The sequence below is a fragment of the Sceloporus undulatus genome, chromosome 5 (genome assembly GCF_019175285.1).
Source record: "Sceloporus undulatus isolate JIND9_A2432 ecotype Alabama chromosome 5, SceUnd_v1.1, whole genome shotgun sequence".
Classification (NCBI taxonomy): domain Eukaryota; kingdom Metazoa; phylum Chordata; class Lepidosauria; order Squamata; family Phrynosomatidae; genus Sceloporus; species Sceloporus undulatus.
The window spans coordinates 4104039-4117063 of record NC_056526.1 but is presented as its reverse complement, the minus strand read 5'-3'; the positions used below and the strand labels follow the sequence as shown (position 1 = coordinate 4117063).

General features: G+C 43.8%; 2 protein-coding genes across 2 annotated transcripts; both read right to left on the bottom strand.

Annotated features, from left to right (window-relative positions):
* Positions 1–2741: 2741 nt before the first annotated feature.
* Positions 2742–4115, bottom strand: LOC121930866 (interferon-induced protein with tetratricopeptide repeats 5-like). The gene has a single exon (XM_042467809.1). It carries the CDS (start codon positions 4113–4115, stop codon positions 2742–2744), a length of 1374 nt encoding a protein of 457 aa, XP_042323743.1.
* A 5084-nt stretch (positions 4116–9199) lies between these two features.
* LOC121930863 (interferon-induced protein with tetratricopeptide repeats 5-like) lies at positions 9200–10480 on the bottom strand. Its single transcript, XM_042467800.1, has one exon. The coding sequence runs from the start codon at positions 10463–10465 to the stop codon at positions 9200–9202; it is 1266 nt and encodes a 421-aa protein (XP_042323734.1). The 5' UTR covers positions 10466–10480.
* Between the last annotated feature and the right edge of the window lie 2545 nt (positions 10481–13025).

Genomic DNA, 13025 nt, shown 5'->3' with positions numbered 1-13025 from the left:
GCCCCACATTTTCAGCACCTTTGAAGCACCTTACCGAGTTTCTCTCCTCCCACTTTCCCCCTTTATCCTCAACATACTTCAGTTGCTGCAAACTGAGCTCAAAATGCAAAAGTCATTTGTACTCCATTAACTCAGCTGGGTGGAAAGGAGGAGGAGGAGGAGATAGATTCTTCCCCTCCCCAGGAAGCTCAAACAAAAACAAACTGTGGCATCATTTCCTAGTTTGTATGTTCTTCCTCATCAATACATTGTGCCATCTTAACCACACTGTGGTATTGCTTGGCCACATGCATTCCAGTTCTCCTCTGTAAAATGTTGGAGGGTAGCCAGTGTGGTGTAGTGGTTTGAATGCTGGACTAAAACTCTAGAGGCCAGGGTTTGGTTCCCTGTTTGGCCATGAAACCCACTGGATGACCTTGGGCAAGTCACACACTCTCAGCCTCAGGGAATGGCAATCCTCCTCTGGAAGAAACGGGCCAAGGAAACCCCATAATAGGGTCTCCCTAGGATCCCCAAAAGTCAGAAACAACATGAAGGCATACCACTATCACCACAACGGTGCAAACCAGAAGAGGTTTGAGCTCATGGGAAGCATAGTCCAGAAACACCTGGTGTCATATTGTCCATGCTTATTTTGTGTCTTCCACAGGTGGGATATTTTTCTTTCTGGTAGTGAGAAAATCAGCAGCTGTTGGAACCCAGGAAGGAAGGTCATGGAGATAAGCTGTTATGAGGTCTGCGAGGAGGAAATTTTAATGTTCAAGCCTCAGATGACTTCAAACCAGTGGCATCCCTTTCGGAGTGTGGAGAGTGACACCGCTGCCCCTCAAACATTTGCCTTTTGGCAGAAGCAGGCTCTGAAATTCACCTCTGTCTCATTGAAATGCTGAAGAGATGGGGTGAGTGGGGTGAAGCTTTGTGGGAGGAGAAAGGAGAGGCCACAGATATTTTTTTTTTAAACCATATTTCAAAAAAGAAATGTTAATTTTTTTAAAAAAAATTAAAAATTAAAAAATTTTGTTTTAAAAAGTTCATTAAAACCACCAGAGTTTGTGAATTTTTCATTTTTAGTCCATCATTGACCTTCATTTTACAATAATGGAAGAACCTATTAATACAATTCCAGGATAATGACAGGATCAGCATGACATGTATGAATGCCTTTCATGTGATCACGGTCACAAATGGGATAAGGACGGAAGAGTGATCCGCTTCACTCCCATCCCCATCTGATACTCTCTTGAGTCTTGCCCCACTCATACCATCCCTTCATCATTTTGAAGGGACACAGGCAATCTCCTCAGCCCATTTCTGCGAAAAAGCAGATATTTGGGGAGCACTGGATTCACACAAATATACCTGAAGGAAGAGGTTCCTCCCTCTTTTAACTGTCATCTTGGCCTCAGAGGGAGTGATCAGGCAGACCCAGCTCCATCAGGGACAGCCTGAAGGACGAGACTTCTCCCTCCTTTAACTGTCACCTTGTATTTTGTATTGTATTGTATTGTAATTTTTACTGTACACCGCTATGATCATTGTGCAACAGCAGTCTATAAATAAAATGTATTATTATTATTATTATTATTATTACCCCATGGTTGCAGCTAAGGCTGATTTTTGTCTTTAAAGTCCTACATGGTTTCAGTCCAGGTTACCTATATCAACAGACCGGCCCTAAGGGATGGAGGGACGTTGCCCCTTTCCTAGCCAGATTGGGGTCATGGCAGCCTCATGCTGCAGCCCCGATCTGGCCTTTTGAGGGCACAAAAAAGAGCCGCAAAAAGTGGCTCCTTTTTGTGCCCTCGGAAGGGCAGCATAGCTATATGGCACCCCTTTCATGCTGCGTAATCTGGACACCATGCGCCGTGTGGAGTGGCATGAGGTGCAATGCCATCCTGGGGGGGTGGAGTCGGGCATGTGTTGTGAGGACGCTATGCCCCAACGCTGCCCCCATGCTGGCCTGTCAGGCTGGTCTGTAATGGCCCTAAGTTGGCAACTGTCAGCCAGAAGACTTTTTCTGCCCCTAAACTGTGGAATGACCTGCCAGGAGCGATTCAACAGATAAATATACTGTCTGAGTTTAAAACAGCATTAAAGACCAGCCTCTTCCAGCAGACCTATCCAGATGATTTTTAAATGGTTAATTTTAAATGATGAATTTTAAATGTGGATTGTTTTAATATGCACTTGTCTTTGAAATATATATTTTAACCTGTATTTGCTCTTTTAAATTGAAGTTGTATGTTTTAACTGATCTTGTATGTTGTATATCAATCTGTTGCTGTTCCCCACCTCGATCCATGGAGAGAGGTATGTGAGAAATCATCATCATCACCATCATCATCCTCAACATCCTGTGACATTCTGGGATCTGCAGTTTGGTGAGGCCCTAGAGCTCTCTGTCTGAGAATCCCTGAACTGCAGAGCTCAGGAGACTATTGGATGCTGTCATGGCAGTTAAAAGTGTAATCACAGCATCATAACTGTGTGATGTGGAAGGGCCTTTAACCAGTGCTCCAGGACAACTTGAGAGAGAAAGAAACAGAATGAATTAAAACCTTTTATTTCAGGAAATGAAGAACATCCTCATAGAAATAGCTTTCCCAGATTAAAAACAACCCTGCCAACACGATCGATGGGACCTAAACATCCAAGACCTCCAAAATGAAGGCCTGTTTCCAAGCAAAGAGCTATTCGCCCAAGGCCACCAGTTCTTTCTGTATCTTTGGTCTGCAGAAATCCTAAGGATGGGAGAGGGTCTCCTTCACCTCCAAACCTTGTAGCTGTTCCACGACAGATGTGCTCAGAGCATCAACTTCCTGCCTTTCTACCATTCCAAGGAACCTGTGGATAGTGTCAACTCGATCCATTTCAGCGTTTTCCTGGAACATCCTCGCCAGCCTCACCAGTTGCTTCTTCAACTGGTCCCTGTCCTTCAAGCGGCCACCTGGGATACTGAGACCTGCTATGAACATCTCCATGGCTTTGTACTTCTGTTCCTTCTTGTAGAGAAGGAAGTTTCCCCAGGACAGAAAGATGGCTATCTGGAATGGTTTGCTGATTGTAGGGAGCTCGTCCATCAAGCGCAGATAAATCTCTTCCTCATATGCGGGAACCGTCTCTCCGTAGATTTTTGCTAATTCCAAGATGGGAAACACAAAGAGGAGATTGGCTTGGGCAGCCTGTTGGAAGTTCTCTTTAGCAGCCTCCAGCATTGCTGGCCTTTGTTCAGGTGATGCTTCCGGCAGCATATTATACTTATAATACATGCCAAGTTCATAATACAAGAAATGGAAATCGGGCTCGATGCTTATGGCCTTCTGCAAAATGGAAATGGCTTGGGATACCCGTTGCGGCTTTGTGCGCATGCACAGCAAGGAAGCCTCTCTTAGAACAATGGTGCAGAGGCAGTTCTGGACCACATCTCCCAGGTGACCGTTGGCTTTCTCCTCGTCTTGATCCAGAAGCAGGTTAGCCAGGTATACTTTGGCCTCGTAGTTCTCAGGTTGGGTCAGGAGGACCTCTTCCAGCAAGGTTTTGGCCTGATCCTGATAGTCAGTGGTTTGAAAGGATTCCCGTAAGGTATACAGACAACTGGCTAGACCGCCCTTGAATTCTATGTTGGATGGGTCATCCCTCAAAGCCATTTGGAAGCACCTCATGGCATCCACTTTGGCCTGAGAGCCCCCGATCAGGAGGGACCACCCTTTTTGGCCCATAATTTCAGGAGTCATGACCGAGTATAGCAGAGGACTCTTCAGGGATTGGCAGACTCTCCGGATTTCCGCCAGGTAAAACTCCACCTTGGGAAAATTGGCTAAGTAGTAATAAATCCAAGCATAATTGCCATAAGTCACCAGGCTGTAGAGGTCAAAGTTAGTCGGATGGTCCACCTTCAGGACTAACTCTGCTTGTAACAGACTGCTTAAAGCTTCAGCGTAACGCCTCTGCGCAGAGTATAGAAAAGCTTTCATGGCAAGGTAGATGCTACCATTTCCATAGGATGTGTATTTTGCTTTCTGAGTCAAATATATCAGGAAAAAGTCCAGGTCCAGAAGAGTGTCAAATGTAATGCCCCAAGTGAAATGGCATTGCAGGGTTTGAAGGGTCGCCATCAATATTCTTGCATAGCAAAGAGAAGAAAAACAGAAAGGAAAAGTCAAAGGTAGGTAATAGTTTAATACCATTTTAATTGTCAGTTTTGGGAGAAAAGCAGGATGATGATGATGATGCTATTTTAAGGTTCACTTTTTAAATGTTTTTAATTGTACAGGTTGAGTCTCTTTTATCCACAAATACTTGAGACCAGAAGTATTTTAGAATTTTTCAGATTATGGCGTATTTGTATTTCCATAATATCTAGGAGATGGGACTCAAGTCTCAATACGAAATTCATCTTTATGTTTCGTATGCACCTTACATCCATAGCCTGAAGGTAATTTTATAGACAATATTTTTCATAATTTTGTGCATGAAACAGAGTTCATGTACACTGAAACATCCAAAAGCAAAGGTGTCACTATCTGAGCCACCCATGAAGAAGGATTTGGATTTTGGAGCATTTCAGATTTTGGAATTCCAGGTAAGACAGACTCAACCTGGATTGTTCTTTTAAACTGTAAGACATTTGGAGTCCCAATTTTGTAAGAAAACTGGGATACAAGTAATAACCATCACTACCATGTGGTATAATAATAATCATCAAAATGTTTGTCTTCTGTCCAATACCATAATAATTTGTGTACATTGAAACATCAGAACAGTTCAGTTCCCCCATTCTTCCCTTTACTGATCCTTACTTTGACATCCTTTGAGCTTGCAAGGAAATTAAGTCCAAAACTCCCAGGATTGACCCCAGCCGTTCGCACTAAAGGACCTGCAACAGAAGACTAAGCAAGGGATCTTTGCAGGCACCTCTGACATACCTCCCAGGCAGCCAGCATGATCCTTGCATTGAAAAAGGCCTCATTTAAAGGAGTCTAAAAGGTATCAAGGTATCTCACCTGGCTTGCACAGGTGCTGGTAGCCAAAGGCCAAGTAAGAGCTCATATAAACCACAGGTGGGAATTCTCTGGGCCTTCAGATGTTGCGAGACTACGAGTCCCAGCATCCCTCCCCACTGGCTATTTTGGTGAGAGATGCTGGGACTTGCAGTCCAACAACATCTGAAACTTTGTAAGATCCCATCGACTGGAAGGGCAAATGGAACATTGCACAGTGTTCCCAGACTGGTTCTCCAGATGTTTTGGACTTCAGCTCCTAGAATTCCTGACTGTTGGCTAGGCTCCCTGGGGTCTCTGGAAATTGAAATCCCAAACACCTCAAGGACCAAAATTTAGGAAACTCTGGGTTAGAGAGTTGGCCTGGGACTTTGCAAACCCCGGTTCAAATCCCAAAGACACAGGCTGCCCTTGAAAATTGTCTAGAACCTGCAACGAGTGCAAAATGCAGCAGCCAGCCTGATGCAGAATGACCAGAGGCCCTCCTTTTTGCCCTACATTTCAACCTTCTGTCACAGACAAATTTTAAAAATACTCCATTTTGAGCATGACTAAGAAGTCCATTAAGTAGCAGTGTTTGCTGTTCCTCTTTGAGAAAGTTGTCTGCTTGGCAGCCTGTACTTGCTGAAAATAGCAGGATAGGATGGGTCCTTCTAAAGCTCTTTTTTTCCTAGGAGCAGCAGTAGGCGAGATTCGCACCCGGAGTTCAGAGTGCATTTGTTTCTCAGAGGGGAAAAAGGACAGCAAATGTTTCAGGACACAGTACAAACGTTGAAAGGGTTTTCCCCCTTAATTTCAGCACAATTGACAAATGAAATGAATCATTTAAATGTAGATTCAGTCAAGGGTTTGTTGCTAGTAAAGTACAATTTTCAGTGTTTGTTTTGCTCTGTAAGTATATTGCAAGCCAACAAGGCAATTTTAACAAAGTTCATCAGAAAAAGATGGTTGAGTACATAATAAAATATAGTAGATGTAATATGGGAAAGCTGGTGTGGTGTAGCAGTTTGAGGGTGGACTGCGACTCTGGAGACCAGGGTTCAATTTCCAGCTCGGCCATGAAACCCACTGGGATACCTTGGGCTAGTCACACTCTCTCAGCCTCAAGGGAAAGCAAGAGCAAACCTCCTCTGAACAAATCTTGCCAAGAAAACCCCATGATAGCTTCACCTTAGGGTTGCCGTAAGTCAGAAACAACTTGTAAGTTGGACGACGACAACAACAAAGATGCAATATAGTGGTAAATAAACATATGTAGAATTTATATTTATATTAGCATTTTAATCTTTTAGTGTGTCCTACATTTTTCTTCAATGTCCTACATGTTGTGGTTCCTCGTCCTCCTTTGTGGTTAGAACATCTGGTGCCAGGTGTGCATTTTAGACACTGGTCTTACAAAAGGTTCACCGGCTTCCAATTTTCCAACTCAATTCAAGGTGCTGGTTTTGACCCACAAAGCCCTAAGCAGCTTGAGGCCAGGATGTTTGAAAGACTGCCTCCTCCTACTTGAAATCTGATATCTTTATTCCTCTGTTGCATATCCCATCATCTTGTGAAGGCAACACATGCAACATGGCCTTCTCTATAGTAGTGCCTTGTTGACTCAAATTCCCTGCCCAAGGAAGTTAGGCAGTCCATGTCCCTTGTAAGCTTCTGGCAAGCAACCAAAACAGTGCTGCTCCACATGGCATTATGTGTCTGAAATGTCTGTGTTTTCCTAAAATCCTAGAATTGGAAGAGACCTCCAAGGGCCATCCAGTCGAACCCTATTCTGTCATGCAGGAAGACACACTCAAAGCACTCCCTGTGGCAGGTGGCTATCCAGCCTCACTGTAAAACCCTCAACATCCTTTGTGAATTGTGGTGCCCAGAACTGGAGACAAGATTATTCCAGGTGGGGCCTGACCAGAGCAGAATAGAGTGTCACTAATACTTCCCTTGATCTAGACACTACACTTCTATTGATGCAGCCTAGAATCGCATTGGCTTTTTTAGATGCTGCATCACACCATTGACTCATGTTCAACTTGTGGTCTACTTGGACTCTCAGATCCTTTTCACATGTACTTTGACTCTTTTAAAATTGTATTTCAGACTTGTTTTAAAAGTTTTTTTTAATTTAAAGAGTATTTTAATGTTTTTGTTTTTATCCCTGTTGTAATTGTTTCTATTTGTTAATTGCTTTGGGGAGTCCTTGTGAGGTGGGAGTTGATACAGAAGTATTTTCAATTAATAAACCAAAATACACAACTACAGCACTCCCAGAGCCAGCATGGTGTACTAGTTTCAGCACTGGACTATGACTCTGGAGACCAGGGTTTGAATCCCAGCTTGGCCATGGGAACACCTTGAGCAGGTCACATTCTCTCAGCCTCAGGGGAAGGCAATGGCAAACCCCCTTTGAACAAGTCTTGCCAAGTAAACCCCATTAAAGGTTCACCTTAGGGTCCTCATAAGTCAGAAACTACGCGAAGGCACGCAACAACAGCACTCCCAAAAGGTGCCCCTCAACCCCTGTTTAAAGCCCTCCAAAGAAAGGGAGTCCACCATCCTGCAAGGCAGTCTAAATCACCATTGTTATTGTGAGCCTTTAAATCACTGTCGACTTATGGCAACCCTAAGGCAAACCTATTAAGGGGTTTTCTGAGGTTGAGAGTATATGACTCACCTAAGGTGAGTATGCAACTTCACTCAAGTATGTGACTCACCCAGTGGGTTTCCATGGCCGAGCAGGGATTCGAACTCTGGTCTCTAGGGTCCTAATTCAATGCTCAAACCACTACACCACGCTGGCTCCAGACCAAAAGCAGAAAAAATGGCCCAACCCCAGTTAATTTGGTGCAAACTACTTTTGTACTTTGAATTCAATTTGCAGCAACTGAAATAATCTGGCTGAGAAAGTAGAAGGAAGAGGAGAGAAACTAGGACATTTTAAAAGCAGCTGAGAAAGTGTGAAGGCAGAGGATTAATTGGGATTATTCCTGCCAAATCAGGACACTTAGAGAATATGTGGTTTCAGCCACCCATTTCCTGCAACCTGAAGTAGAAAGACATATACTTAGAGATCCCCCAGAATCCCAGTGTGCAAAAAAGGAACTTGGAATAATTTGCTTTTTAAAAATAATAATAATGAAAATACACATAATTAAAAAGAACACCTGCTTCTATTCCTGTTATTTAAAAAGTTTTATTTCACATTTTTAATGCAAGAAACAAAAAGCCGTGTCCAAAAAGCCATGGGTAAGCTGTGCCGGCATTGTTCCTGAGGTTTTCGTCTATATCAAAAAACAATTTATCCCAAAGATGGGAAGAAATCCCACCATGGGACAAAGGTTTCAATGGGTTAGGACCAGGATGGGAAGTATGGCCCTCCAGTATTACAACTCCCATCACCCACTGAAGATATCAGCCAGGGATCATGGGAATTTTAGTACAACATTGTCAAGGGGTCACACATTGTTTGTTCTTGAGTCAGATGCTTAGGAGCAGAATCGAGTTACGAAAGCATCCAAGTCACAAGGGGTGCATCTACCTGTAGAAATAATGCGGGTTGATGCCATTTTAAGTGCTGTAGCTCCATCCTATGGAATCCTGAAATTGGCAGTTTCACAAAGTGTGCAAGTGCCTTGTCAAACTACAAATCTCAGGATTCTGTTGGATGGCGCCACAACGGTCAAAGTGGTGTCAAGCTGCATTATTCCTACAGTACAGATGCACCCAAGGCTTCCACAAGAGAGACTCACAGATGGAACAACACCTCCAAGGATTGAGAGACAGAAAAGAATCATCAGACACTTTTACTAGGGGAGCAACTTGACATAAAACAGGCTTCTGCTGGTTAAAAACAAGACATTAAAAGGATCCCTAAGTTTGCCCGCTAAAAATGAAGGCACATTCACAAAGTAAAAACGCTTGCAAACCCACCGTCCTTCCTTTTCTTATTTTTGCCATCAGATATCTCAGCCCCTTCACACTACACAATTACAGCGCTATAATTCCACCTCAACTACCATGGCAACGTCTGATGCTATTCTGGGATCTGTAGCTTAGCAAAAGGGCTCTCAGAATTGCCAACCAGAGTGTTCTAGCGCTTCTTCGCCAAACCACAAGCCCCAACAGCAGACAACCATGGCAGTTAAAAGTGGAACCAAAGTGCTGCAACTGTGCTGTGTGGACGTCCCACTACAAGTTGAGCACCACTATGGACCACTGGCCTCCTGAGCATTGGACTCTGGGTGTTCTTCTGCTTCAAGCAGGGCATAGATGGCACTAGCTCGCTCCTTTTCAGAGACCATCTCAAACATATCTGCCAGCTTCCTCAGCCGCATCTTCGCCTGTTCTCTCCTTGTCCCGGGTTCAGGAAAGAGATTGAGACCGGCCATGTATGCTTCTTGGGCCTCCACCTTCTGTCCCTTCTTATGGAGAAGGAAGTCCCCCCAGCAGAGATGGATGAGATGTTGGCAGGTCTTGTTGACATGGGACAAGTCCTCTAGCAATTGGAGATAAACCTCTTCCTCATACGCAGGGTTTTTTTCCCCATAGATTTTGGCCAGTTCCAACCTGGGATAGACAAACAAGGAATCAATTTCTGCAGCCCGTTGGAAACAGACCATTGCCGACTCCAGCAGAGCTTCTCGGTCTGAGGGAGACGCTACCTCCATCTGATACCTGTAGCAGCTCCCAAGTTCATAGTGCAAGAAATAGTACTTGGGATCCAGAGTGACAGCCCTTTCCAAAACCGAAATGGCCCGGGACATCCATTTCAGCTCTGAGGAATACAAATGGGCCGCTTTTCTCAAGACGTCAGCGCTGAAGCTGTTCTGGATCACCTCCTCCAAGAGCCTCAAGGTTCTCCTCTCATCCTTCCTGACAAGCAGGTTGGCCAAGTAGACTTTCAACACGTAGTTTTGAGGTTGGTTCAGAACCACCAGTTCCAACAGTCCTTGGGCTTTTTCCATGTACATCTCTGTCCCCGTGTGTTTGTAGGAGTAGTAAAGAGAGATTGCCAGGCCTGCTAAGTATTCCTTATTAGACCGGTCTTCTCTGAGGGCCTCCTGGAAGCACCTCAAGGCCAGCTCTCCGGTACGGAAGCCCCCAACAAGGAGAGACCAGCCTTTCTGGGCTTGGTTTTCTGCCATTATCATGGAATATGGCTGAGGGCTGTCCAGGGATTGGCAGAATCCATGGATTCGGTCCAGGTAGAACTTGACCTTGTGGTAGTTGGTCAAGTAATAGTAAATCCAGGCGTAGTTCCCATACGTTGTCAGAACCTCCCTGGCATGGTTGGTCGGATGTTCCTGCCAAAGTACTATTTCGGCTTCTTCGAATGTTTGGAGAGCCTCAGAGTAACGCCTTTGGAGGAAGTGTAAGAAGCCCTTCATGGCCAGGTAGGTGGCACGGTTACAGTGAAAGGTGTGTTTCACTTGGTGGGTCACGTACGCCAGGAAAAGTTCCACGTCTATCATGGTATCTATCTGAATGTCCCAGGTGAAATGGCATTGCAGGGTCTGGAGCTTTTCCAGCAATACTCGTCTGCTGCAAGAAAGGATGGAAAGGAAAAGTCAAAATTAGACCTGGTGTAGTAGTCTGAGTTTTGGTCAATGACTCTGGAGACAAGGGTTCAATTCTCAGATAGAGCATAAAAACCCACTCTCTCAGCCTCAGATGGCAATGGCAAACCCCTTCTGAATAAATCTTGCCAAGAAAACCCCATGATAGGTTGGCCTTAGGGTCTCCATAAGTCAAAAATGACTTGAAGGCACATAACACACACACAAATCTTAGAAAACCCTTTATGACAGCCACTAAAAGAGTGATTCCCAAACTTTGGTCCTCCAGGTGTTTTTAACTTCAACTCCCAGAAAGTCCAGCCATCTTGGTGAATTGTCAGGAATTCTGGGAGCTGTCATCCAAAACTATCCCAACACTTCATCAACCCAAATTTTATACCAAGCAGAAAGTTTTATTGCCAGTGTTTTCTGATGTCCTGGAGAAAAACAAATACACACTGGATCAGTTTTGTGTGACATCTTGGCTATTTCTTCCTTTTTAAAAACCATTTGCAGAAACAAAGGGCTTAGCTTCCCAACCTTCACAAAATCTACCTTGTGGTGGACCCCTTTCTCCATTTAATTGGGAATTCTGGTTGTCATTCCCCCCCCCCCCAAGCTCCTCTCTCCTCTTCATTGGACATCTGATGCACAAAACTCTGGTTTGCACACCTGTCCTTGCAATGTTTAACAGATAAAAAGCAAGACACGTGTGGCCCAGCAACATCAGAGTGTGGACATGGTGACAAATGGGAAAGAACACACAAAAAGTTGCAGCAGTTTGCTTTGGCCTGAGCCTGCAGGGAAGGGCAAGCCTCTGCATTTTCCACTGTGTTAGTTCAAACTAACCTACTTCTCAGCAATCGCCCTGTATGCTCAAAAATGGAAAGTAGGAGAAGTACCTACATATTGAGACTGGCTTATAAAGTTAGCAGACATGACAGTGCTATATAAATTGACACCTTGGCTGAAAAATAAATCTTCCAGAAAAGCCAGAGAAGAATGGTCCCAAGTTAGAAATTATTGGAAAGAGACGTGGCCACATCTAGAAAACACTTAAAAATATTGTGGGGGGAAAGGATGAAAGGCAACAAGATACAGTAAGAACATGGAAAACATAGCAGAAAAAAAAGCAGAAGCAGGAGACATGTAATGTGGGAATCCGGAAGTACAAAGATATCCAATGGGATTAGATGAGACATAGAAAAGAAACCAAGAAATAGAGGGAAAGTATAATAAACAGAAGGGAATTGTTATCTTTTTTTCTGTGTCAAAAAGAATATCACTTCCACCTTATGTAAATGATACACAACTGTTGTTATTGTGGGTTTTTTTAAAATGAAAATAATAAAAATTAAATTACAAAAGTAATCTAATTCTGCACATTGAACTCAATTTGCTGCCATTGAAGTAAAAGATGGCAAAGGATGAAAGTAGGAAGAGGAGGAGGAGGAGGAGGAGAGAAAATGGGACACTTAAAAAGTAGCTGAAAGAATGGAATGACAGAGGATGAATCGGGACTGTCCCTGCAAAAGTGGGACAGATGGAGAGTATGTAAACCCAGCAAACAGACACACATCCTTGCTATTCCTCCTCACTTTGCCATCCTTCAGGCTTCCAGCAAAATTATCTGCAAAGCAGCTTCTCTGAATCTCCAAATCGCCAATGCTCTCAGTCAAATCTGACCCCAGTTGTCCAGCCTGGAAATGACTTGCAAGGAAGGGACTAGAAGTCCATCCAAGGCTTGTTGGTGCTTCTTACACCCCAAGGAAGAAAAAATGATTCCTACTTTGATTTGGATTTCAAATTAAAGGGAGACTGGAGGCCAGCAAATAATCACTTAAGATGGCTCACCTGATTTGCACAGGTGCTGGCAACCAGAGAAGAAGCAGGAGCTCAAATGAAGTAGGCATTAGGAAGCACCCCAGAGCAGTTTTTTCAGGGTTGTAATTATTGAACTGGAATAAGAATCCCACCACCATTTCCCAAATTGCTAGCATTGTGGTGACTTAAAAGTTCAGTTTGTTGTTCTTGTGTGCCTTCAAGTCATTTCCAATGACCCTAAGGCAAACATATCATAGGGTTTTCTTGGCAAAATTTGTTCACAGGAGGTTTGCCTTTGCCTTCTTTGGAGGCTGAGAGAGTGTGACTTGTTCAGTTTAGCATTTAGAAAAGCAGGCAGGATGACCCAGGGATGGATACCAAAATCTGTGGATGTCAAGTCCCATTATTAATATTATTATTTCATTGCAATGGCCCTTGATATCCGCTGGGGTTTGGTTCCAGGACTCCCAGTGGATATCAAAATCCATGGATGCTCAAGTGGCATTATATACAGTGGTGTAGTAAAATGGTGTTCCTTTTACAATTTGGCAAAATCAAGATTTGCTTTTTGGAACTTGTATATATTTTTAAATATTTTCAATTCATGGATGGTTGAATCAGTGGATAAGAAATCCGTGGATACTGAGGGCTG